The sequence below is a fragment of the Homalodisca vitripennis genome, chromosome 1 (assembly GCF_021130785.1).
Source record: "Homalodisca vitripennis isolate AUS2020 chromosome 1, UT_GWSS_2.1, whole genome shotgun sequence".
NCBI lineage: Eukaryota > Metazoa > Arthropoda > Insecta > Hemiptera > Cicadellidae > Homalodisca > Homalodisca vitripennis.
Genome location: NC_060207.1, coordinates 97,774,874 through 97,802,074, shown reverse-complemented (window position 1 = coordinate 97,802,074; position 27,201 = coordinate 97,774,874). Strand labels below are relative to the sequence as shown.

At 35.1% G+C, this 27,201-nt stretch overlaps 3 protein-coding genes across 7 annotated transcripts; 2 read left to right on the top strand and 1 right to left on the bottom strand.

Annotated features, from left to right (window-relative positions):
* Window positions 1-4,195: 4,195 nt before the first annotated feature.
* LOC124367406 (glycine-rich cell wall structural protein-like) lies at window positions 4,196-8,778 on the top strand. Its single transcript, XM_046824202.1, has 2 exons — window positions 4,196-4,306; window positions 7,261-8,778. Exons 1-2 carry the CDS (start codon window positions 4,271-4,273, stop codon window positions 8,647-8,649), a joined length of 1,425 nt encoding a protein of 474 aa, XP_046680158.1. The 5' UTR covers window positions 4,196-4,270; the 3' UTR covers window positions 8,650-8,778.
* A 9,059-nt stretch (window positions 8,779-17,837) lies between these two features.
* On the top strand, window positions 17,838-21,181 carry LOC124367383 (glycine-rich cell wall structural protein 1.8-like). 5 transcript variants are annotated; one of them, XM_046824189.1, is made up of 4 exons: window positions 17,838-17,918; window positions 19,691-20,819; window positions 20,910-20,927; window positions 20,982-21,181. In XM_046824189.1, the coding sequence occupies exons 1-4, from the start codon at window positions 17,901-17,903 to the stop codon at window positions 21,092-21,094; spliced, it is 1,278 nt and encodes a 425-aa protein (XP_046680145.1). In that variant the 5' UTR covers window positions 17,838-17,900; the 3' UTR covers window positions 21,095-21,181. The 5 variants fall into 5 exon arrangements, with proteins under 5 accessions (XP_046680145.1, XP_046680128.1, XP_046680137.1 ...); XM_046824172.1 differs by having other exon boundaries at window positions 19,691-20,612; window positions 20,703-21,181; XM_046824181.1 differs by having other exon boundaries at window positions 20,910-21,181.
* Window positions 21,182-22,688: 1,507 nt separating this feature from the next.
* Window positions 22,689-24,247, bottom strand: LOC124353366. The gene is made up of 2 exons (XM_046803209.1): window positions 24,133-24,247; window positions 22,689-23,028 (listed from the first exon to the last, which is right to left on the bottom strand). Exons 1-2 carry the CDS (start codon window positions 24,151-24,153, stop codon window positions 22,705-22,707), a joined length of 345 nt encoding a protein of 114 aa, XP_046659165.1. The 5' UTR covers window positions 24,154-24,247; the 3' UTR covers window positions 22,689-22,704.
* Between the last annotated feature and the right edge of the window lie 2,954 nt (window positions 24,248-27,201).

The window sequence follows — 27,201 nt, the reverse complement described above, 5'->3', positions numbered from 1 at the left end:
GCTGGGCGAGCTATTCCAAAACATTCATTCACTGGACGGCGGGCGGTGTGCGGTGTCCTATTTAATAAACATACGAGCGATTTTTACCGATCATCCAACCCATCTGTTCAGTGGAGGGATGATGGGCGTGAGGTGTGAGGCGGGCTTTGTTGATTCTAATAATCATAATATTAGAACCATTAGAACACAAAACGTTACAAATAGTTGAAAAGAAAGGAGGAATAAAAAAATTCAACTGACGAATATTCTATATTTTTTATTTCTTTACATTTATTGCGTGTAAATTCTCTAAAGGGTTACCATTAGTTTTCACGCCGTTTTTAGACTTCAGTGATTAGGTAAGTACTCATCTACCTTAGAAAATGTCCTAAAATATATCAGGATGATCAGAATTTGACTCCAAGGACTCCGTTTGAAGCAGTCAGGATAAATTATGATAAAAATTCGCTGGACTGTTTATTTGAGCTAATATAGGCCTACTAATTTCAGATCGAAAATAGTTTTCACTTTGTAAAGAAACAAAGACGTGAATAGTTAGTGCACCGTTAACTGTAAATTTTTATGAAATGTAAAATAAACATAAAATCTTAATTATAAAAGGCAAAGTTACTATATAGATTTTATTATACATTTAAAGCCTGTTATAAAACCCATCATAGTTGTATTTTGACAGAAGTAAGTTTCTCTGATTTGTAATATATATTGCCTTGATCGGGAAAGAAGGAAACTCAACTCAAAAACAAAAATTACTAAGAACAAAATAAATTACAATAACCATAAATGTACACTAAAAAGTACATAACTCAAAACTAATAGTAATAAGTCAAAACTTATTTTCTTGATCGTGGCAATAAGGCAAACTGAACATTGTCCGTCGGAAATGAAATTTAGTGACACCAGAAGTGTTCATACACGTGTAAACCCTAGGAAATTTTGTGCGGATAACTGCTTGAATATAATGTATATATATATATATATATATATATATATATATATATATATATATATATATAGTTTTTGGACTTTGTAATATCTAAATGTGACCGCCAAATAAACATTATTTAAGTCATACACTATATTTAAGCCCTTTTGCATTATCAAAATTTGTTTCGCTTCTTATTTAGCACTGAGACAGGGACAGACGCCAGACAGTAACGGCTGTTCCGTCTCCCTCAGTATAGGCCAACAATGGAGGCGTTCAAGATATTATGAAAATGTTGCTTTCATAACCGTTCTTCTCAATTAATTTCATGGCAAGGCATTAATAGTAGTTATAGATGTCAGTTTGTATTGCTCTTAATGGTCAAACGTTTTGACCCACGGGGCACATAAGAGGACATAGCATCTGGAAACTCCCACATACTGAGCTGTTCTCTAAACATCCCTACTGTCTGAGAGTATAATACGCAACGTCTAGAACAACCAAACCTCTAGAAGTCCTTCGACTATACTACCTATTCATTAATAGGATCAACCAGCTACATCTCCCATCTACTCTTTTAGGAAGTTTTCAGCCTCTAAGTCTGCTTGGGTCTAGATTTATCATAAATCTAAGAGTACAAATCGGTACCCTTCGGAAAATTGTAAGATCAGGAGTATCTGTGTGTGTACCATCAGGCTTCTAGACTTCTAGAACTTTTTACCTCTACGGCGTCTTAGAAACTGAGAGCGTCCGGATCCAGGAGCTCTCTGCTATTGGCAACTTTCTGCCTCTAAGAGTTTTCTGCCTCTGGAAGCTAACAATATTTGGATAATCTGACTTCCTAAAGCCTCATGTTCTGAAGGTTTCTAGCATATGACAGCTCCCGACCTCATTAAGTTCTTGGCCAAGAGACCATTGACTTCTAGAAGGTTATAGTCTGTTCGAACTTTAGCCTTATCAGAAGATCGCAGCTTTAGCCTTATGGAAGATAATGGCCTCTTACAGCTACAAAGCAATACAAGCGTCATCTCACTGGGCACTTTCAGGGTGATTCCAGTCTCTATACTTTTCTGAACTCGTTCTTCTGGAACCTCAGGAACTTTTAACCTCTAGAAGCATCAGGCCCTTAAAAGATCTAGCTCTTTATGTTCTGTGCCTATATAATTTTGCAATCTCTGAGAATCCTGTTTTTAAATAGTCTTAAATCAAGAATATACTTTTTCTTATACAACGCTATCGTTTAGTTTATTAAGTTATACGCTTGTTAATTTTAAAACATATATTAAAGTAGCAAAGTAAGGTAATTTTCCATCACAAATTACAGTATAAGTGTAACTTTATAGTAACGTTATTTACTAGCCAGCCTTCTTAATAGAAATATGACACTTTTAAACTAATAATTCTATATAAGTTCTCAAAACTTTAGATTTACAAAAAATATTAGTCGAACTCGACTAGACAAATCATATTATGTCATGTCCTTAGTTATTTGTTTCTTACTATTAACGATGAAGGATTCTGAGTAGTGAGTTTTGCAGTTGTAACGGTGTTGAAACGACAATTGCAACGATGTTAAGCCCCAATTTGCAAAAATTATGCTACAACAATACCATATCCCCAATAATTATAAGTTTTGTTATAAAAGATTAGTAGTATGTTATGGTGGATAACAGTATTAGAATATTCGACTTGTAATATTTGAAAGCATCAGTTGTAGTAAGAGTAAAACAGTATTTCAGTGTTTAGCTGTTTATCTGGCAAAGAGGAAAGAATAATGGTCTGTTAATGTAAGAATGATTTTTATAATATTAATATGAACAACCCAGAGGAGTCAAGCGGTGACAGTTCTCGAACATGGAATTGTATAGGACTATCAGTTATTGTATAGCAAGGGTAGATTGGAGTATCGATTCCTGCTAGAGAGTCACCTTGTCACAGGCACTGCGACAGCGACGTGTCGGTGGCGGTCACAGTGGAGCTAATAAAGAAGTCCGGGAGGGGAGGGTGTTTTCAATTTGGGGGCTTGAGCTCGTGTTTGTGGGCGCCGCAATGGGGTGGAAAATGAGGCTTTGCGCCCTAGACAAGGGAGACATCCGAGCTCTGGACGCGGTACATGGGGTGGTAGATAATGATGTACGGTATCACTCGATATCGATTCCCACTGTGATCATGCCCAAAGTGTAATCGAATACAATTTTAGTTAATGTTCTAAAAACCCTATACAAATTTAAAATGAGAGAGTGAATAAAATATTATTTTAAGTAAGTAATAGATATACAATGTTACTAGTACGCAATCAGGGTCGTATTATGTTCAAATTCAAGATAATTCATAAAATACTAATGTATTTTTGTTGTAGTAGGCTTATAAATTTAGTACTTCCAGAACAATCTTAAAAACTTGTTTTTTAAATAAGATAGTTCTTATGACATATTTGTAATATTTTTATTATTATTGCACATTACTTGCCTATCTACAATATCTGGTAACGGAATGTTTTATATAGTATTATTCGCTTCTTAATAGAGAATTCATCCTTCTCCAACCAATCACAATAGAGTTCAAAGATATTATAAACAGTCTCACCCTTTTCAAAAAGTAATTTCGCGGCGAGGCAGTAATAAACAAGCCTCTGTTTGCCCGCGGCGCGCGACGGACGACTCACGACAGGCCCGTACACGTGCCCGCGTGTTTGGACATGCTCGAGCGCCACGTGGACAGCACGTGGCCGCCCGCGCGCTTAACTTCGGCGGTCAACACTCAGCTTGTGACAACACTTCAGTTTCTACAAGTGGTGGTGACGAGTTCGAGGGCTATTGTGGTTTTTGAAATTGCCCTAATCTCTCAAAAACTCTAGGATTTTGAGTAGTTTTCGATTATAGTCAGTGGGTTTCAAGCAAGTTTGATACAAACCTTCCGCGGCCAAAGCCGATCGTACTATTTAGTACCACTGCACAGTAGAGATACAGAACATCGATTCCGACAGTATAAGGGTAAATACAGTACTAACAAAGCTAAATCTATAAAAGCACCTATAACAGTGAATCACATTTTATAATGGTTATAAACCATGCTGTATTTTGTTGCTTTGTGTAAGTGGCCTACTTTTTGCAGCTGTTCCAGACAACGTGTAATATACCTACTCAGTCTTTAGACAAACTTCCTGACATTTATTTATGTAGAGTAACCAACTTCCTATGAGATGCCTAATTGTAACAACAATGCAGTCGTCTGACAATGGATGTGATTACCAGTTGGCTCGTTACTTGTGCACCTCAGAGATAAACAAAGAACATTGTCAACAAGTATCGTCGCGTCGACGTATATATAAAGCTGAATCAGACCATTATGACCGTTTGGTTCAAGATGAGGCCAATAAGGCAGGTGAGAATTCAAAAACATCTCTGTTTATTAATTTACAGTTCATAATAAGTATAGGCTAAGTGTTACGTCTTATCTATACCGTACTTGTACTACACACTGTATGATTAATAAGTTGGAATCCATATGCATGTTACTACCTAAGGCTGTAAATTACAAAGGAGATTGGTTTGTTTTCACTGTAATCTTTTGTATTCAAACTTACCATCTTCCTTTCTTTTCAAACCACGTAGGCAATATAATTTTTAATAAATGTATAATGTTCATGGTGACATATTTAACGAACTAACTAAATATAAATTATAAATAACTAAATATATTATAATTTTAATTACTGATATCTCGGCACTAAACCTGTTCATAGTAGTGGAAACCTCAAAATATAACAAAAAATATAGTACACCTAAAAAAAAAACAAGTTAAGGGCAAATTAAATTACAGGCTTCAGTCGTTAAAAAATAAATATAATTTATGTGGCATTTCTTAAACTTTTAAATACAGAGTTTTTCATTAACCTGTAAATTATTTTGTACATATTATGAGCATCTGTCTTATTGTAGATAGAGGTTAGTAAAATTATCCTTTGGCATAGTTTTAAAAATAATAATTTTACACCTGTTGTTTCAAAATTGAACACGTCTAAATTATTCATTAAAATTTTCAAATAATGAAAAATGTATCAAAATCTTATTTTATGCTAGTCTAGTTGTTTCAAGTACCTGCGTACTTTTTTAATTTTACTTCTGAATTTGTTCTGACGTATAGGCTACAACCTGGTTTTTTATAAATCTGTTTAAAATTGGTGTCTGTATTTTAATAACATTTTAACAACATTTACAGGTCTATATTTTAACTGTTCCATTATTGGTATCTAAAAAACCACTATTTTATAAGAAACATTTAAATGGGAAACTTTTTTGTGACAATATTAATACCTTCATATTTTGAATATGAATTTAGAATTGTCTTGCAATTTTGAATAGAAAAATACATTTAAACAAATTTTATTCTTGGCAATTTTCTTTTTCTACTAACTCATTTAGGAGTGAGCCTATGAAAGTGTTTAGAAAACTACACGATCTGACATGTTCAAGAATAATAACTGTGTGAGTAATTTCAAACGTAATGGAAAAGCTAATAGCTTACTAAGGTAACTATTCCTATCGTGTCCAGGGTCAACAATAAAACCTGTATACAATAAAAAAAGAAATAGCCAATACGAGTATCAAGTGATACTAAGGTAGTTAGTTAGGTCGTATGAAGATGGCTTAAAACATTTTGACCGACATTGTAAAGTTGACATAGCCATATTGGAAATTGGCTAGTGCAGAGTCTCAGTAAGATCAGGTCATGACTGAGGCAATTAAAAGCCTTACTTAGATCTAGAAATCCCCGTGTCACATTGCTTCTGTTTTCTAAATGGTCCATGATGCATTCAGCTGTTTCATCTATAGCTGTGGTGGTTGAAAATCCTCCTCTAAAACCGTGCTGTCTGGTTGTGAACTGTTCATTGATGTCCATGTGATGAAATACTCTGGTCTCAATTACTTTTTCAGATATTTTAGATACGGAGGAAATAAGAGATATTGGTCTATAGTTAGAAATATTTTCTTTATTACCCTTTATATGAAGGGGAATGAACTTGGCAACCTTTAACTTTTCTGGAAAATTACTATTTTGTAAGGAAAGATTGATGATGTGCAGGAAGGTATGTAAATAATTCATTTTTACAATTTTTTTTATTTTTGTGGAGATAGCGTCCAATCCAGTTGATGAATTTAGGTTTCAAAAGGTTAATTGCTTTAAAAAAATATTGGAAACATACTTTAAATATAAATTGGCGGCCAAACTTTCAGATTCTAAATTAATATTTAACTGTCATTAAAAATTATATGAAGTCTTCCAGGCACAGTTAAAATGTACACTCTATGTTGTACTATCGTAAAAACTTGCGCAAAAAGAAAACAAAATTTTAACATTGAGATACTAATTTTTTATAATTTTACAGTCTAACTTTTGTCCAATATATTTTTTGGAAAATTATGCTGTAAAGTGTTTTACAAAAAGCGCTAATTTTAATAACATTCAAGGCTGTCTTCTGTATCATGACAAACTATTCCTGCCCGTACGCAGCTGAACCGAACATAAACGTTTTTGAGTTTGCTTTCTATAGTTATTTATAAGAAGACTAATTTAGTAGTCAATTTAGTACTGTTATCTTACAACTTATTATTCCGAGTTTGATAAACTTATAATATCTCGAATACCAGGTTTGGTTTTATGGCATTGAGAAACTTATTAATTTCTTTCTTCACAATTTCAACCACTTAGAACACTTTTACAATTTAAAATCACTTTATGTTTTCATTAATGTGTTTGAAAATTATTTTCATAAGAGGCAACTAACTGTACTAAGGAAACAGATTTACCTCAACCATTAGCCAAAAAAATAAAATACAGAACAGGCAAATTACATCCTTAAGAATAGAAATTGACAACAAGATAATATTCTATTTTAGTAATACTGCTTCAGATTATTATCGGAAGAGAACAACATCTTTGGTATAGGAATATTGTATTATTAATTTTTTATTTATCAAGAAATTTTATTCAACATTAATCCATTAAAAATGCAAGTTGCCTTTCATCAGATAATTCAAGTAATTTTTTATCGTTGATTTCAACTCATAATCACTTTGAATTGTTATAAGTTCAAAAGTACTCGTACTTACATTTAAAGTATTTGAGGTGCTTATAACCACTAATTTTACGTGGAAAGACTTATGAAATAAGATAAATGCAGTAAAACAGGCAAATCTTAGTGAACTTCCTTAGATCAAGAAGCTGTGTCAGATTTTAGATAGACTAGTTTGGTCTATAAAGATAACTTAAAGTGAAATATATTCATAAAGCTTTAATTTCTAACCATTCACATCTTACTTTTTTTTAATTTTCAGGTACTGTTTGTTACTCTAGTGACATCGTTTCTGATCACATCAGATGCTGGCCTCCTTGCGAAGACTTCACTTGGCGCTGATTTAGGTCTTAAACAATCACTAAATTTGGGTGGATATGGCGGTAGCAGTGGAGGAGGAGAAGGAGGAGGAGGAGGAGGAGCAGGAGGAGGAGACGAAAACAGTGGTGGTGATGGAGGAGGTCACGGTGGAGGCAAAGGTGGTGGAGGAGGAGGAGGAAAAGGGAATATTGGATTCGGCGGAGGTGGTGGTGGAGGATTTGGTTCAGGATATGGTGGTAGTAATGAAATAAAAGGAGGAGGAAGTGGTTCTGCAGGAGGTGGTGGATACGGAGGTGGGGGTGGAAAAGGAGGCGGAAAAGGAGGTGTCAATGTAGGAAACAAAGGAGAATTAGAGGTATCGGCGGGAGGTAATGTAGATAGTAATGTAGACGGAGGAGGTGAAAGTGGAGGGTACGCCAGTAGCAGCAGTGGTGGAAACGGAGATGTTAGTGTAGAGGGAAAAGCAGAGGCAGGTGGTAATGGAGAAGGTGAAGGGCGTGTGTATGAAGGTGAAAAAGGAAGTAGCAAAGGTGGAGGAGGACATGGTGGTAGTAATGCAGGAGGAAAACTAAAAGGAGGTGGTAAAGGAAGCAATAGTGGAGGGAACAAAGATGAAGTAGGTGCATCCTTTGATGGTAGTATAGATGTAGAAGGGAAAAGTGGTGGACATGGAGAAAGTGAAATTGGTGGATATGGAGGCGGAGAAGGAAGTAACAAAGAAGGTAGTGGAGGACATGGTGGCACTACTGCAGAAGGAAAAGTAGAAGGCGGTGGAAGTAAATCTAAAGGGGGAGGTGGATACGGGAAAGGGGGTGGTAATGGAGGTACTAGCGGAGGGAGCAAAATAGATGTGGGTGCATCCTTTGGTAGTAATATGAATGCAGATGCGGAAAGTGGTGGACATGGAGAAGGTGAAATTGGTGGGTATGGAGGTGGAAAAGGAGGTAGCAAAGGAGGTAAAGGAAATGGTGGTAGCAGTGCAGGAGGAAAAGTAAAAGGAGGTGGTTATGGAGGGGGAGGTGGTTATGGAGGGGGTGGTGGTGGTGGATCCGGCAGTGGAGGTGGAAAAGGAGGATATGGTGGAAAAGGAGGAGGTGGTGGGAAAGGGGGAGGAAGAGGTGGTGGTGGATTCGAAGGCGGATTAGGAGCAAATGGAGGGGGTTATGGTGGTGGTAGTGGAGGTGGATATGGTGGTGGCGGAGGAGCCGGGAATGTAAAGACAGGTGGATCCGGAAAGGCAAAGACAGGAGGATCCGGGAATGCAAAGGCAGGAGGCGGTTTAGGTTTAGATTTAGATCTTGGGCTGGGCTCTAAATTAAGTTTGGGTTAAGCAAAATATGAATATTACCCCATATTTAAAACAAGTAAAATGCTGTTAACTAAGATAAAAATGTATAATGATTAATTAATTATTAAATGTAATTATTGCATTAAATATATCTTGATCTTGAATGTGGAAGGATTTTCTTATTTTGACCCCATTTACTTATAACATTTACTTTTTTACTAGTTATGATATCATTCGAATATGAGTAGCTTTATCGTAAGGAAGTAATCAATAATTGAATTAAAATATTCAATAATGAATAATGTCCTAGTATTTCATTACACATGGCTATAAGGTGATAGTGTTTAATGAAAATAAAGATACAAATATAAAAATGTTCTTATTTTTTTCGTGATAGTTACCACATACCATTATAAGCTTTGAAGTTCCCTATGGTGCATTGGAAAGTAATACAAGAAAGTCCTCAATAGTAGACAAGGTTAAACAATGTTTAAATTATTTCCAGAAAACGGCAAATTTGACTAGAACCGAGTTTTTACCGTAGTATATAACGCTGTTATTTTTCTACACTGTGTTTCCATGTTCTACAGTGCCATTGGTAGAATGGATGTCTAGGGCAATGGAATAATATGTAATGTAATATAATAGGGGGGTTCTGGACAACTGCTCTGGTTATTTCCTGGTATTGGTTACGGTCTCGGTTGTTAGCTGTTTAAGGCACTTATGTGGTGTGAAATTTTTATCTGGAGAGTTATTAAAAATCAGGTCAATAAAAATTAACAAAAACACACTTTAACGAACGCTATAAAAATGGGAGGGCAAGTAAGCACCCCCATCACTATACTCTCTGTCTGGGGCGCCGTGCATTGCACTATACTCTGTCTGGGGCGCCGCGCATTGCATTATACTCTGTCTGGGGCGCCGCGTATTGCACTATACTCTGTCTGGGGCGCCGTGCATTGCACTATACTCTGTATGGAGCGCCGCGAACTGTCTGCACTGTCTTCCTTGGCGGCACAAGTATAATCGCACGCGCAGTCGAAGGCAAATGTATCGGACACCTTTCCATAATCTAAATAATTTACATAATATAATAATTACAAATGTGATATCTTCATATCAAAATAAAGAAAATGTGTTCAATTTCGATGTAATTATCAATTGGTACAGACATATATAAATGTATATGATTTTATTTAAAATCACCACTCGCCGTCACCACTAATATAACATTTATGACGTGTTTTTCTTTATTTATCAGGCTTTTTATTAATATATCACATTCCATAAAACTACTACAGAAAATTTAAACAAATGTAACCTGTAGCAGCCTGTAAGTAATTGCACCAGTCAATGAATATTGTCAGCCAGTGTTTGTGTATTGCCAAGATGTATAATCCTTCAGGACTGTGGCTCGCCGGGCAGAATACAGCTCATGCAGGCAGAGTACTCACAGTAGTGGCGTGGATTTTGTAAATTAAAGACTGAGTAAACATTGTTTCGTTACGCAATACTGGGGCCTGATCAGTGTGCAGCCAGTTTTAAGTCTTTTGCAAAATAATAATGTATTTAATAGAGTTCTTATTTAACACAATTTAAATTTTTTAACTAAGCAATTTAACTAGCTATCTCCTATCCAGAGTAATGAGTATTGTGGGTGGTATTTCGCTATAAGTTAGTCTATGTTTCATTCTCATATCTAAGTATGTACATAGCAAATATCCAAATATCTTTACATTCATATTTATAATATTTTTGTTATTTATATATATATATATATATATATATATATATATATATATATATAACTTTTGTGATTCAATATTTATTTAAATTTCATTAGGCTATTGCTATTTATACAAATTTAATGAATCTAAATAAAAGACATTTGACAGGTATTTGATCTTCCGAGCATGTGTTAGGTTGTTTAGTTAAACATATATGTGAAAGAAACGGCCAAATACAAAATATCATCGTAAAAAGTACGGGCTCTGTGGTGTGGTGGTATCACATTCACCCGGCAAGTGAGAGATCCGGGTACGAGTCCCGGCGGAGGAAGTAATTTTTGTGATTCAATGTTTATTGAAATTAAATTAGGCTATTGCTATTCATACAAAATATTGAAAAATTAAATAATGTAGTTTAACACAGAACAACTTTTATTAACAATATACATTATTGAGTGCGAATTTTAACGATCAAATATATATTTAGATACCACCTGAATGATACTTTACAGGTAACTGATTCTTGAAGGAACTGGAATTCGTTCAATGTTACTTCAGAGACACGACCAAGTATAGGGCTGACGGGAGAATATCCAAGAAATGCTTGTCATTCAAACTCAGACGACTTTGACGACTACAACGGTCGAAGAGACAAACAGCTCAAGAGCCTTGGAATAGTTAGAGCACAGCAAATCAATGTTAAATTTATCAAATACGAAGATCGTCTACATAGTTCCAATCGATTTCGAAAACTTACCCGTTCAAATCACGTAACTAATGAATAATCATCATAAGGACTTCGGAAGTACTCACTAGTAATGTAAACAAAATACAGGGTTATCATAAAAGAATGATGCAGTTTCAGTAGGAAGATAGTAGGGACATTTCTAGATGTTATATTGGTATCTCTGAACCCAAAAGTCTGTTATAACCTCAAAATCAGTTATTGTATTGTTGTTGCGGTGAGTCTAGTAAGTTACTATGTTCTCGGATAAAGATAAAACAAAGTATGTTTTATTGTTGGCTGAATTAAAATCCGTAATTTTAGTTCAACGTGCGTTCCGAAGTGAATTTGTAAGAGATCCACCACACAAAAATAACATAACTCGTTGGTTTAAATAATTCTAAGAAACTGGAACAGTTAAGTAACAGAAATAAACCGGCAAACCAGGTGTACCAGACGGAACGGTTGAATTAATTAACCATTTGACAATTAGAAGTCCTGGGAAGTCCATCCCTCGTCGAAGCGTTGCATTAGCTATCCCAAAAACAACAGTTCACAAAGTTTTGTATAAAAACTCAAATTACACGATATCATTTTTACAGACGAAGCTACTTTCCATATGAATGGATGTGTTAACAGACACAATTCACGAATATGGGGGCTCTGGTATCCCACACGTAATTGTTAGGAAACAACGTGATTCGCCTGAAGTTAATGTTTGGTGTGATATGATGAAAAATTGGGTAATAGGGTATTATGTTCTTATTTGCTGAAAAAACAATTAATGGAGTTGTGTATCTTGACATGTTAACTAATTATTGCTTACATCACCTAGATGAACTCGAAAACATTCGTCAACTTCAGTTCCAACAAGACAGTGCTCCCCCCACACTTCAGTGCAGTGGTCACTGACGCTTCAACGAAAGATTTCGAGATCGATGGATAGGCCCTGAAGGACCTACGCTGTGGCCTCCAAAGAGTTCAGACCTGACACCTTGTGGGGGTGCATCAAAAGCGTTGTTTATTCACAAAAACATTCCCGACCTGAACCACTTAAAACACAGGATTAATGAAGCAATGACAACCATAACCGAATGAGAAATGTAAACGAATGTTTAGAGAGAAGTTGAGTAACGTTTGGGCATTTGTCAAGCGACTATAGCGCACATATTAAATTGTATTAATTATGTAATAAAAGAACAGTTTCAAACGACAAATTAGAAGAATAAACAACATTAACTGTAAGTAATTCGGGTTTTCTTGAATCCATGTTCGAAACCGCACTATTATATTTTTATGATAACCCTGTATAAGAAATAAATGTTACAATATTGCAACTAAAACTTTCAGTTAAGTTACCTAACGAATATAATATACAAGGTAGGAGTACGCACAACACGTATCGTAACGCTGAGGTTGCATTCTTCAAATTTCAAATCTATAGCTCATTTCATTCTGGATTTTTTTTATGAGATAATCATACAAAAAAGAAGCTGACACTAATATTACGTATCATAGAACCAATTCTTGAATAAATTAAATTTTATGCATAATTTAAAGTCTACATATTAAATCTTTCTCCACATATCTTGCTACATTATGTATTCACATTTTAGTTAATTAAATTGATTTTCATATAAATGTTTAAAATATAAAAGTCTGCACATTTTTCGTGTATTGAATTAGTTTAGAAATTTATTTATTCTGCAATATTCTCGTTGACATCTTCGTTACCAATTAGACCAATGTGAAAATATTTGTTAAGGCTCAGCCAAATTCCATGGTGTGACAAGCAGCATCATCGAACTTAGTGTACCTCATTTATAAATGAAACCTGATGCACAATATCAGGTCTATAGCACAATTCGTTTTCGAGATATCATGCGGACAGACAGTCAGAAATGACAATTTTCCATCCCCACGAGTGATAAGCTTCGCTAAAGCTCAGTTAATTAGTTAATTGATTTTTCTCTTCCGATAAAAATTATTAAGTTCAATGAAAATCATGTGAAATGTACATTTCGACGCTCTGGAAATACTTTCGAGAAAACCTCTATAACTAAACAAGTGTTTTTTGATACTGTGAACTTTTGCAGCATATTCTTGTATCATCCTTTTTTATAATGAATGAAAAAGAAAATGGCAAAAAAATTTGAAATAAATAAAAATATTTAATTTACATATGGTGAATAATGTTTTAAATACTTAATGGCAAATGGAAATGCTTCTTCTTTATTTTGTATATTTCTGCAGTTGTAGGCAACACATGCAATAACTATGTTGTAGGACGTGTAAACCTATTATAGGAGAAACCTATTATATCTTAACAGCAACTAAAACAATAACAGAATAGAGGGTAAGGCACAAAATTTCCGGCAGCGGATTAGGCAGACGTCTGTCTCGTTGACGTACAGTGAATGGGGACGTCAGCTTTTTAGTAAAGCTAAATATGGGGGAGGAACACGGGGACTGGACCATTTTCACGCCCTCTGAGTCACTGCTACCAGCGATCTAGTAGTTTTACACATCGATGGACAGGGTGTTATCTCGGCGAAGTACTTTCTGGACTGTGGGTTCACCTTTTTTGACCTTGATAACCACGTTTTCCTTCCTGTATACGATAGACTGACATGTCTGTAAAACGGTGTACCATTACTAATAGCATCTATCATCTATCAAGTCTACATTCAATTAGCCTCAGTAATGCCGGTATTCTTTATACTGCTATCCCTCTTACGGAAACAGTATTTGGGTAGGGGATATGGACGTAATCTATTAATTGAAAAACTCTGCAATTATATACTTTCAACTTCCAGTTGTCCCAGCATACGATGTCGGTAACATAGGAACTGTAACGTGCTGCACGATACACAAGCATCATTTGACTAGAGATCCTTAGTATTTACGCGAGATTGAGTTATACCATAGTCATTAGTTGACGTGCTGCACGATACACAAGCATCATTTGACTAGAGATCCTTAGTATTTACGCGAGATTGAGTTATACCATAGTCATTAGTTGACGTGCTGCACGATACACAAGCATCATTTGACTAGAGATCCTTAGTATTTACGCGAGATTGAGTTATACCATAGTCATTAGTTGACGTGCTGCACGATACACAAGCACCTTTTGACTAGAGATCCTTAGAGTTAAAACCTAGGAAAGGTTATGTGGGTGTCTCAGATCCTAGTTGTGTCCCTTTGCAGCCTGTAAAAGGGTCAAAATTACGAAAACCCTACTCTTTAAGACCTCCAGATCCCGGACCAAGAGACAATAAAGACCACTCAATTTCGTTGCCCACAATATTATACTTTTGAGGCATAGCTCATTAATTTATTAATCATTAATTTCGAAACCAAACACTAGCCACGGATGATTGTGCCAAGTTTGGTAATGTAAGCAATTCACTGTGGACCATAGTGTAATTAAGACTGACACAACGTATTTATCACAGTCTAGGGGCCGATTTCCAGTATATGTACACAATTTAGTTTTTCCAAGAGAGAAAGCTAAATTATGGCATCTGTAGAGAAATTTGTCCTAAGAAATTAATCCATCGTCAGCAGCGCTTGTTTGGTAAGGATCAAAATGGGAGGATACCTAAAGCGTTAAACTCATAAAATATAAGTATTTTTGTAGATTTATATTTTTCAAACATCAGTCATAAATAAAATTTAATTCTGAACAGTCAACCATGGGAAGACCGACTATTTGGTTGACAATGGCAACTTCCAGTCTCTTTATTATAATGGCCGATGGTGATATAACTATTATTTACGTGTGTTTAAGCGTATTTTGTGTTCATTTCAGTACTCTATTTCGACACCCACGAAATTTAGTGGTTAACTAAAGTTTTTTTACGAGGGGAAATTCCTCTGTCAATTTTATGAAAAACCAGATTGTGTGCTTAAATAGTGCAAATTGCTCTCTAAATTAAAATTGATTTAAAATATTACTATATATCTTAAATTCTAAACATTTTTAGAACTATGTTTAGTCAAATAAAAGTTACCTCGTAAAATGTATTCCTGTTTTTCAAGGGAGATCGTATATAGATTGTATATACGTATTATGGCTTATGAACATGATAAATTCCGTCATTTCTAATTGATTCAAAAAAACTAAACGTACGGATATAATTTATTAATTTAATATTAATTTATTCCCTTGAATAAATTTGAAAGCCCGTATCAACGAACAAAAGCTTTAAGCTGGCAGAAATTTGTATTTATGCTAAAGTTTCATAAAACTATTCACAAAACGTATTGACTATTAAAAAAATATACCAAAATTAAACGTTTTCATGAAACTTTAAATAATTTGGAACAGATTTTATACTTCTTATTTTTATATCTCTCTTAAGGTTTCAAGATGGCCAAAGTCAAAATTTAGAAAAAGAATAATTGTTATATTCCAGTTATCAAATGGCATCACATAGGAAAACTAAAAACAGTTTTATGTAATTTGGAGAAATATATGATAACACCAAAGCAATATAAGTGAATTAGGCTTAAAAACTTAATTTAAACTATAGCTGATAGTAGACATCACCTATGGTACTCAGCGTGCGATCGGGATGCTAAGAGGGCTGTAAAGGCAAAGGTTGGTCTAAAGTAACAAACTTTCGAGGGCAGATATTGACATAATTCAAAAAGTACCGAACACGGCTGTCCTTTTTATTTACAATTTACATTACAATAACCACTTGTCTTCCCAACGAAGGGCTGCAGGACTGTTGCCTATAGAAACCGTATGCAGTCTGCAGACCTGCTACCTACTTCACTGCGTCCTGTCTCTTCAGGAACCGCGTTACTTGGCAGAGAGACATCGTACCGTGGCGAGGTTACTGATCGGAGAACTCAACAGGACGATTAGCTTTACTAGAGAGGAGAGGCTTTTCGTGTATTGTCCCCAAGTAGTACGTTTTCCATATTTGTGATCTGAAATCACTCAAGGAGGCTGCATTTGAATTCAAGGTAAAATAAATTTTTGCGATTGACAATTAGGTTAGTGTAAGGTATTTTAATATAGTTTAAGTCTAAATGAATTAATTGCCATTAGTTTTAGATGACAGGAATAGGTCTGAAAAACAGCTTGTATAGAGAAACGCTCGACTAATGAAGGCATTTCTTATTTAATTTTTATACTCGTATATACTTTTAACCCTTACGAGTATAATACAGCCCATACCTGTTAGTCCATGATTATGGGCTGTATACAGTTTGTACAGTATTATATTAACATATCATTAAAGAGTTGCCAGACTGTTCCTGTAGAATAAATTAATGTACAAAAGTAATACTGACACTACACCTGACATCCAGTTTTATATCCCACTTTAGACTGAAATATTTCGTATTTCCGACATCATTCTTCTTTTTTTAACGAACAAAGTGCTAAAATGCTTAACCTGTTAAACAAATATTCTAACGTACAGAGTTCTCAATAAAAATTGTAAAAAATAGAAAATGTTTTTAAGTACTAAGCCTAGTTTTGACTTTATATATATTCGCGTTTTTTTTCATTGTCATTTCCACTCCAAAATGAACGACAAATAAGAAATTTAAGGTTTATGAAGATTCCAATTTTTCATAAATACCATAGTAAATGTTTTGATGCACGGAGTGAAACAATAAATAAGAAAAAAGTAACTGTACCCACTATCAAAACTTACAAGCTGCTCCTCAAATACCTCAAATTCGTCAGACAATTTGTTAGGCCACCATATACAAGAATCGTCAAATAAGTTAAGACCATATCTTGTTTGATTATCTGAATATTAATCTTATTGCTATTTGTAATGGAATTTACTCAGGAATTACGTTTAGCTAAACAGTAAAACTGTATTGTCTCCTTTATTTATGGTTTGAGAATAGTGAATAGAGTACAAGTTTTATAACAATCCTAACAATATTTTGTTCTTACATTGGTTCTGTTAACATTTTCTAATTAGCAACCATTTACCATTTTGAAATTAGGGTCTTTCAGTTTTATAAGTGATTTAGATTGAATTCATGTAAATAATAATGCCAATTTAGACTTTAATTTTAACATTTTTAGAACTACTAAATATCACAGTAAAACAAACATAGACAAACAGATAGAAAACCAAACATTATGTGGAATTCCTTATATGTATGTATATTTACTCCAAATTCTTTAGGTTAATTTTGATGAAGTAATTGTTTAGGATATCCTACATATACCTCTCTGAGGATCTCTTCAGATGGATGTTGACCCCAGTTTATAGGAGTCCATGTCCAGTTTGTGATACCGTCAAATCTCAGACGCTGAATGAGCAGAAGGTGAAATGGAACTGAACTCAACATTCGTATTGAAACAAAACTTCCCACCATAGCTACGTTATGTGCTGTATATAGCCTACACTGCTATAAATTTGTTTATTAGTGATACTTACAAAATTGTCTTCAATATAAATACTTTAATAAAACGATTATAATGGTGAGGCGAATTTTATACTGGATATCTGGATTCTGGAATAAGTTATGAAATAAACTACAAACGTTTTCCAAAAAAATATAAAATTGTAAATCACGCTCCCTTCTTTTCGTTTCCGTGGGCCTTTTGTTTGCAGTGGTACCAGACGAGTGTGAAATACTCAGGTGCTAAAGTGACTTCCTAACTTTTAATTAGTGTAACCGACTTCCTAGCAGATGCCTAATTGTAACAACAATGCATTGATTTGACAATGGCATTGATTGGCAGTTGGTTCGTTAGAGGTGCACCCTGTCATTTGGTAAATACAGAACATTGTCGACAAACATCGCTGACGCGTATATAAGGCCGGGGCAGACCTTCAGGGCTAAATTGGTTCAAGATGGGACCAATACCACAGGTAAGAATTAAATCATATCTATATTTATTTTAACACTATATGTATATTTATATGTATTAGTATATTGTTTAGATTTTGTAAAAATGATCCTATTAGTAGCTTTTAAAGCGTTTCTTTTATGTAACCCAACAAATTTCAAAATATACGATAAAGTCATATATATTCTTTACTAATTTGTAAAAGAAATCTTTCTTAGCACCAAGCACATTCTACAGTATTGATGAATTCAAGGGTCACATCAGTAGCAATATAAATCATTAAAACGTTGCATACCCATTACATTAAAACATGTAGAACAAAATAATTAGTTACTTGAAAACTCAAATTGGTGACTAAGAACGAATCGGAAAAGTCGCTCTTTAGCTGTACTACTATAACCATATCGGCAAAGTTCTTCGTAGTCTTTTATTTTTTTGTTACTCTCTATTATAGACGCTAGATCTAAATTATTGTAAATAAAAACGTTCATTACGTAATACTGTTGTCTTTATGCATGAAATATTATATTGTATAGATGAAATTTGATTTCCCATGTGTTTAATCTCGATCACCTATTGATTTTTTAAGCCTGCATATAACGATTAAACTAGATAATTTAGATAGTTTTAATTTCGTGTGATGTTTAAAAAATACTAATACATTGTTAAATATTAAACGGGGCATGTAATTTTATTCTGAAAAATAAAGATTACACATTTAAAAATTTTATTTGTCTAATAATTAGGTGGTTTAACAGATTGATACTGAACAGCGGTTTGCACCATTGAATACTGAACATGAAAACAATAAAAATATGTCACATGACCCTATCTGTATTTAAAGTGGCAAACGTAATAGTTCAGGAGGATAATCACCAAAATTTAAAACTAGTTAAACTAAGAGTAACTTGTATTGTATTGGTACACATAAAAAATGGTAGTAATGTTAAGATACTGAATAAATACTTCATATATTTAATAATGTATGGATATAATGTATAAAGAATTACTGACGGTGACATCTGTCGTGTTGCTTTTCGAGTTTCGTTGGAAAAGAAAGCGACACTAACGCTTTAGTTAGTACAATTTTGTAAAAACAGTTTTTAAATAGTATGAAACACTATACAATAAAATATGCCAAATCCGTGTTTGGTAAACAGGCTTTATTATACAATTGGCTAACGAATAAAGAACGAAATAACACAAGGTTTTATTTATACTTCTGCACAGTAAACCTTTTGATCCTGGTTTCACAGAGATCGGATTAGAGCATGACAAATAAGCCTAGATAAGCTCATTCATCACTTATATTCGATAGTTAGGCAAAAAAATACTATATCAACAATTTAATTTATACTTGAACAACAATGATATTTAATGGGAACAGATTATATGAGATTGATTTAAAAACCTTTGCCACTTGGAAGTGATCGGAATCTTCAAAAAGAGGTCCTTAATTAAATTTAGTGTTTGCCACGAAAGACTTCAGGTGAACAGAATTTATTTCTTTAATTTATTCTTAATACCTAATTAATAGAGGTATCAAAGTTAACTTTAAAAGTTCAAAACTGATATGTGGATGATGGAAATACTTGGTACCTCTGGTATGGGAAGCAAAGTAAAGTTAGAACACAATATCCTCGACAGGTTGAAAGTAACCAAACTCATAAAATTAAAAAGTATACCTAAACATTGCACTAAAGCACACTTAATATATGCTACAGTCAGAGACAACATTTAAACTTCTTCGATTATATTCCTTAAAATACACTTAGCATTTTTAAATATTTTCAGATTCTACTGGCCACCCTAGTGGTGACATTCCTGGTCATAGCTGATGCTGGGTATGCGAAGACTTCAGTTGGAGCTAAAAAAACTGGAGGCTACGGCGGCAGCGGATATGGCAGTAGCAGTGGATATGGAGAAGGTGACGATGATGACGGCAGTGGAGGCGGTGGTGGACATGGTGGTGGTAGTGGTGGTGGAGGAGGTGGCGGCAGTGGAAAAGGTGGATTTGGAGGATATGGTGGGGGTTATGGAAGTGGAAGCGGTGGGGGATATGGAAGTGGGGGAGGAAAATCAGGAGGAGGTGGTTATGGAGGAGGCGGAGGTGGAGGTTCTGGTGGAGGATACGGAGGTGGTGGCATAGAAAAAGGAGACGACGAAGGCGGTGAAGGAGGTGGTAGTGGCAAAGGAGAAGGTGGAGGATATGGAGGTGGTAGTGGTGGAGGAAAAGGAGGTGGTAAAGGAGGAAGTGGAGGGTACGGGGGTGGCGGCTCAGGAGGAAAAGGTGAAGGAGGTGGAAGCGGAGGAGGAGGAGGATATGGCGGTGGAAAAGGAGGTGGCAAAGGAAGCAGTGGTGGATACGGAGCTGGTGGCTCAGGTGAAGGAGGTGGTGGTGGATATGGCGGTGGAAAAGGAGGTGGCAAAGGAAGCAGTGGTGGATACGGAGCTGGTGGCTCAGGAGGAAAAGGTGAAGGAGGTGGTGGAGGGTATGGTGGTGGAAAAGGAGGTGGAAAAGGAAGCAGTGGTGGATACGGAGGTGGTGAATCAGGAGGAAAAGGAGAAGGAGGTGGCAGTGGAGGAGGAGGAGGTGGAGGATATGGCGGTGGAAAAGGAGGTGGCAAAGGAAGCAGTGGTGGATATGGAGCTGGTGGCTCAGGAGGAAAAGGTGAAGGAGGTGGAAGCGGAGTAGGAGGAGGTGGTGGATATGGTGGTGGAAAAGGAGGTGGCAAAGGAAGCAGTGGTGGATACGGAGCTGGTGGCTCAGGAGGAAAAGGTGAAGGAGGTGGTGGAGGATATGGAGGTGGAAAAGGAGGTGGAAAAGGAAGCAGTGGTGGATACGGAGGTGGTGAATCAGGAGGAAAAGGAGAAGGAGGTGGCAGTGGAGGAGGCGGAGGTGGTGGATACGGTGGTGGAAAAGGTGGTGGCAAAGGAAGTGCAGGATATAGTGTAGGTGGAAAAGGAGAAGGAAGTGGATACGGAGGTGGTGGTGGATATGGTGGTGGAAAAGGAGGTGGAAAAGGAAGCAGTGGTGGTGGATATGGTGGAAAAGGAGGAGGTGGTGGCGCAGGTGGTGGAGGTGGTGGTGGATCCGGAGGTGGAAAAGCAGGAATTGGAGGAGGATATGGTAGCGGTAGCGGAGGAGGGTATGGCAGTGGTGGAGGATATGGAAAGGCGAAAGCGAAAATGGGTTAAAAACAACAAATACATTTCATACAATTGTTTATAATCTGAAAATTGTAAAATTAAAAATTACTTATAATTAAACATATTTGAAATGTCTGATGTGTATGTTTTCTTTTTATGATGTTATTAAGGTTTAGTTTGGTTGATAAAGAATTTATATTTTTATTATAAGAAGTCGAAGCAACGCTGTTGACCGAGTATACTTTCGACCTGTTAGCAAGGATATCTTGGTTTGGATCTGTCATAAATCTTCGACATATTATGTGTCTGAATAGAAGAGGGTGTTCGATCATATAGAATAGAATAATAATACACAAAAACTCAGGCTGGCTTGAAGTAAATTTCCAATCGTATTGCTTACCTATGACTTCATCATATTTCTCAATGGAAGAGTTATAACAAAGCCCTGAATATGTAGCGTAGATGCTAGATCAATAGCATTCCTGAGATAAGAGAAGGCCATTAAAAGCTATCCTAATCTACGAAATATCTTCCGACTTTGTACGAATATGGTGTGGCAGGAAATCGAAGTAGTTCGTTTTTAGCACTTATGATCGTAAAAGCCTATGAAACATCTTGTTTAATTGTTCTTAAGGTTTCTGTAGTTGTTACGCAAATGATGCAGTACAATATTAAGACGAGGCCCTGAAATTTGAGATTTTTGTTTTCTTTTACTGCAAGTTCTTCACGTCTTGATATTGGAACTTTTTAAGACTTAAGTAATTTCTATATATTTAAATATTACTAAACCGGCACTTTCTAACAAGCATTTATTAAGTTCCAAAATTATTTACAGGCGTGTACAAACTTCATTGTATCTGTATGAAAGTAATTTTTGTAACTAGGCACTCAATAAATTGAAGGCTTATTTAAAATCTACTGCTTAGTTCATATTCGGTGATGATTAGTACATAATTGTGCTCAGTATACTAATCAATACACGTCAATTCATATTGTCAATTCCCAACTATATTGTTATTCTTTTTCACTTTGAAATTGACGACGTAATAACAATAAAAAATATATCACAGCAGGTTAATAATTAATAAATTACACAAATATATGAGTATTTGCATATACAAGGCAGATTTGTATTCAGTTACTTAATGTAAAATGGAAAGAGAAACAAGAGTTTGTATTTAGTACAATGTAATTGACTCTATGCATATTAACGCACATTCTTGGAATTGAAACTATCATGAATTGTCAAAAGAAACTAATATTGTAATTAAATATTGTTTATTTAGTAACTATTGTTGGAAAACAATAAATCTCCATGGAAGCTATGGTATTATTCTGGGCTTCTTCATGGCTGTAAACATACAAGTATTGGAGGTGAATAAGTAGTTACCGTCGCGTCATTTTAAATAAGAAATTGTTGATGCTTATTGTAATTTCTTAGAAAATCGATTTCTTGAATTAGATAATATGTGTTTTATCCAAATAATTGTAAATATTATTTTATAAACTCTGTGGGATGATTTACGAATATTACACATTTTTTGACTTTTAATATGTAATAATATTAAAATCGCCAATAATGAAAGGTCTGCACACCTTGCCTGCTCTATTGGGAATATAAAACAGCTCAATAAAACAATCATTTTGCAGTGGTTATTTCATGTATAATTCTGTGCTGAAGATACATACACGTATCTTACACCAGGGGCTCCAGGATAGCCCGAGAATGGTGGTGGGTGACTGTTTGTCACTGAAATGACCTTTGCTTTCTCGTCGAACTTGAACCTCCCAAGGGACACCGGTATCTGCGCTCGGTGAGGAAGTCCTAGCTGAGCCTCCAGTTCTCGCTCTATAATCATAACCGTGTCTTCCTCAGGATGGGTCTCGGCCCTCACCACCCGGGCCTCCTCGTCTGCAGGGGGCAGTGGCAGGGGAGGGTCGTACACCGGGGACGCTCCAGCACACGCCATCAGGACTAGAATCTGTTGTAAGAAAGGATGTTACGTAGAAGATTACACAGCCGTCGACAGACAAAAATAAGAGACTGGATAAAACCTTGTTTTATCTTTGGTATTAACCTTGATGTATGTCAGATGTAAAAATGTCTATTTGTATTGCCAAGTCTTAAGAGACTAGTTGGTATTAGTAACTGTTAATTTCTTTCCATAAAAAGTAAAATGATACAATGGAGTATTGAAGAAACTGGCAAAACGTTTCGTTACGCTAAACCAAAGAAAGTTACATTTTCTGAAAATAAATTTTCAGAAACCATCCACTAAACTGTAAACAGTTAAAGTCTACTCATATTGAACATTGTTATTGCTGGTCCGTACTGGATAATGTTGATTACCAACTCTAAAGCTGGTCTTTCGTTTTTAATATGTATACCGCAGTAGGCGCGTTAAAAATGGAAATACTTTAGTCGGAATAACTTTACTCATAAGAAAACTATTGAAAACTTGAGTATTCTGGACATTACGAATTGTAAATTTCGAACCAGTCACAGGAATTCGGTGGGAACTTTAAATACGTGATCAAACAGGCCTCTGGGGAATGAAAAATTGCAATAATAAATGTTGAATAAATTGTAGTTATTGATATAAAATAATATAATTATCAGACAACTAATGGGTTAGACTGTGTATAAAAATATTCCCTAATAATAGATTGTCCCTTATTTCTTTAGTTATGGTTTTAACGGAGAAAAGCAATAAAATACTAGTATATTTACTATCGACATATTTAGCAAGTCTCTAATATACATATATATATATATATATATATATATATATATATATATAAAGACCACATCGATTTTAGATAACACACTATGCTAGTTACGTACGCTTGAATCCACACTCTATATTCAAATAAAAACAAATACCAATATTTTTTCTTAACACTGTTTGAATTTATTATTTCTTACTTTCTATAAAAAACACTCTATATAAGAAAATAAAGTTTTTATTTTACAACATTATTACTTCAAATTTGCCATAAAACAAGTTTAAAATGTGATATACAATCAAAATTGATTCGTGGGATTGAAATCCAGATGAAGATAACAATTCTAATTACTCACTCACAAGAAAATACATCCTTATCATTCTCAGGATCCTTCCTTCTTGTCTGGCTGGTGTCTAACACGTATTCTCGGGCTTGACATTAATCACTGCCAACAGTCGTCGTCGCTTAGATTCTGCATGTTTAGTGTTTCTATGGATGCAGCTGTGTGTCTAGGTGGCGGTGTTATGTCAGCTGATAAGCAAGTGCTTCGCTTAACTCATCCACAATCTTATTTCTCTAAATTTTTATTTTATATTTAAAACATTAAAAATAATTGAGCATTAAAAAAAAATTGCATGCAAAAGATCTTATTATTCTCTACAAATTAAAATATATTTTACTCTGGAAGATATTTTGTTGATAACGATTTCGGAATGAGACCTGGTTTTAGAATTTGACTGAAAGGGAGAGACGTTAGGAAAACATTGCCACTTAAATCCCAGATGCTGCTTAGTAGACTCTTCAGATTTAGTACTGAGGTCCCATCTCTGTATCTTTAACACTACTCCATGCCATGAGATAATGTCATCTACAACATCTATATGAGTCCGAAGAGTTTTACAGTCTTTGTTCCTAGTGTCTGACAAACCGATATGACAATATTCAGTAATTTATGTACATCGGCATAGACTCCCACAATTCATTAAAAACGCCATCTTGGGCAGATGTTTCATTACTGAAGGCCTGATAGTTACAATGACTACCTTTAGGTCTCTGCTAGTAATAAGAGGATCTACATTGTGACTATCGAGACATCTAGAGAGGTTTTTGTAAAGTGTTGGCCGGGATTTGTAGTGTTGGTTCAATTTTTGAACCATGAACCAAGATGCTTACCAGTGTTAAATTCTCAACAGAAGAGAATTTTTTTTAGGTCTACGCCTAAAATGTACTCGTAGTAAAGCAGTTTCCAAATCTTCCCTTGTGGTATTATTTGGAGTGAGAAGGAAACACCAAACCCTACTTTGGAGCCATCTGGCAAACCAATCTACATTTTATCTTTAATTTCATACTTTGAACTTCTATACTTTTTATTACCCAGACTTTCATTTTTCATTTCATTATTCTGACGAATATTTTATTGTTCTGATCGTTATCCTATTTATTTGTAGGATACATCAACTCTCCTCACCGCAGTGATCAAGTTAAATGCGTAACATTTAATGATAATTCAATCAAATGGATATAACGTATCATAAGTAATAATTATCTCAGCAATCAATTAAAAACAACTCATAATTACTCTGTTAAACAGTGACACTGTTTGTTGATGTAATCTCTCGACAAACAAGTCGATCGTAAATATACGAACCGCAGCTGTAACGAATTACGAGTTTGCACAATTTATGTCCGTCACTCTACATTAATTTGGAACAGCAACTTTAGTGTGAGGGATTGCACTAAAGATAGAGACGCTAAGGAGGTAAAAGTTAACTTCCTTTACACAGTACACTATATTATACAGAAAATGAAACTTCTCTGGGTAAGTAATATTTATTATACTTTTCAAACTGCTCTGGTCACTTTATAGGTTGAGATATGTTTCAAAACTGCAATGTATTGTCAAAATGTAACAGTGTGTCTTTAACTGACATTTGTATTAATTAATTTGGCATGAAAAAATAAATTTAATAATATACGAGTACATGTATTACATTAAATAAGAAATACACACAGCATCATATGAATCAAAGTAGTCTTAAAATCCAAGCCAAACTAGAATATTATAAGGAAACCACAATAACAGGTTATGTTATTGGCAAATTTCTGCGGGAAAATAAGGGAATGGGGTTGTACTTTAAGTAAATCGAATCTAAGGCAGGTTAGATATGACGTACTAACACTTAGGCAGGATGCACACTGAAGAAACCTGTTTCAGGAAATCGGTTTCATGAAACGAGAAACTTTAGTTGCTTGCAACAGATAGGTTAGATTAACGCAGGGCTGTGCACACTGCGTTTCATGAAACAGTAGTTTCATCGATTTCTTGAAACTGGTTTACATGCAACCCAAAAAACAGATTTCATAATGGCTTTAGTTTCATGTTTCAAGTGATTTTACTACCATGTATGACTTAAATAAAGTATTAAAAGTGCTTTCCACAGTATAAAAGTAATACTATAGTGTTGATACTTATTTTTTTCGATTTTCGGTACCAAATACCATTGATACTTATATTCATTAAAATTATGTAACGTTTTTAATGACACATCTCATGCCTTTGTACATACTTCAATACAACAACAATATGGCCTGCACCTAATCCCTGTTTTCATGTGTCAACTCCCATTGTGGCGGAATTGTTATCCCTGGAATCAAGGAATAAGTTTCAAGATAATTCCTGATATCCTTTGCTGTTTTCAAATTTTTGTCAACAATACGATGACATACATTTTCATCACTGCCCTTAAATTTTGGCAAAGAAGGTTTATATGCAACACCTTCTAATTTCCGGATGTAATTGTGCAAAATACACGCACTTGCAACTATAGGCTTGACCACTTTCTCAGAACAACCAATAGGGCCATCAAATATACGGAACTTTGACCTTAGCATTCCAAAAGCACACTCTACTGTCTTGCGACCTAAAGTCAACCGTAAATTGCAAATTCTTTGTTCATCTGTCAAAGCAGCTCTTGGGTAATTGCAGCTCACTGTAATTGTTAATTTTTTCCTCAACACTCAAAGCTAACCTCCAGTTGGTGTCTTTCCTCGTTATTAAAGGACTAACTAATTCCACCAAACGATCAAAAAGTGGCTTCGACATTCTAAAAAAATCCTTACATTTGACAGGATCACTGCACAAGTGACGAGCTACAACGTAAGTACTGTGTTGACGATCCCTGATCAACGGGTGAACCCAATACTTTCTTCTTTTCTTTTTCTTTAGCCACCAACATAAAATAACCACATCATCATCATCATCCGAATCCATCATGAAACTGATGGAAACCCGTTTCTGCTGTGTGCATATTTAAATTAAATGGTTTTCTTGAAACCAATTTCATGAAAACGGTTTCCTGAAACAGGTTTCTTCAGTGTGAACCCTGCCTTAGAATGCGTTTTGAGTGTTTTAAGGCGTACGTAAGGTA

Bases quoted from the DNA above. Each gene is read 5' to 3' on its own strand.
- LOC124367406 (XM_046824202.1), top strand. From the start codon at position 4,271: ATGACCGTTTGGTTCAAGATGAGGCCAATAAGGCAG. The intron at 4,307-7,260 runs GTGAGAATTCAA...TTTAATTTTCAG, and splicing joins AGATGAGGCCAATAAGGCAG to GTACTGTTTGTTACTCTAGT.
- LOC124353366 (XM_046803209.1), bottom strand. From the start codon at position 24,153: ATGATAAGGATGTATTTTCTT. The intron at 23,029-24,132 runs GTGAGTGAGTAA...TTCTTACAACAG, and splicing joins TGATAAGGATGTATTTTCTT to ATTCTAGTCCTGATGGCGTG.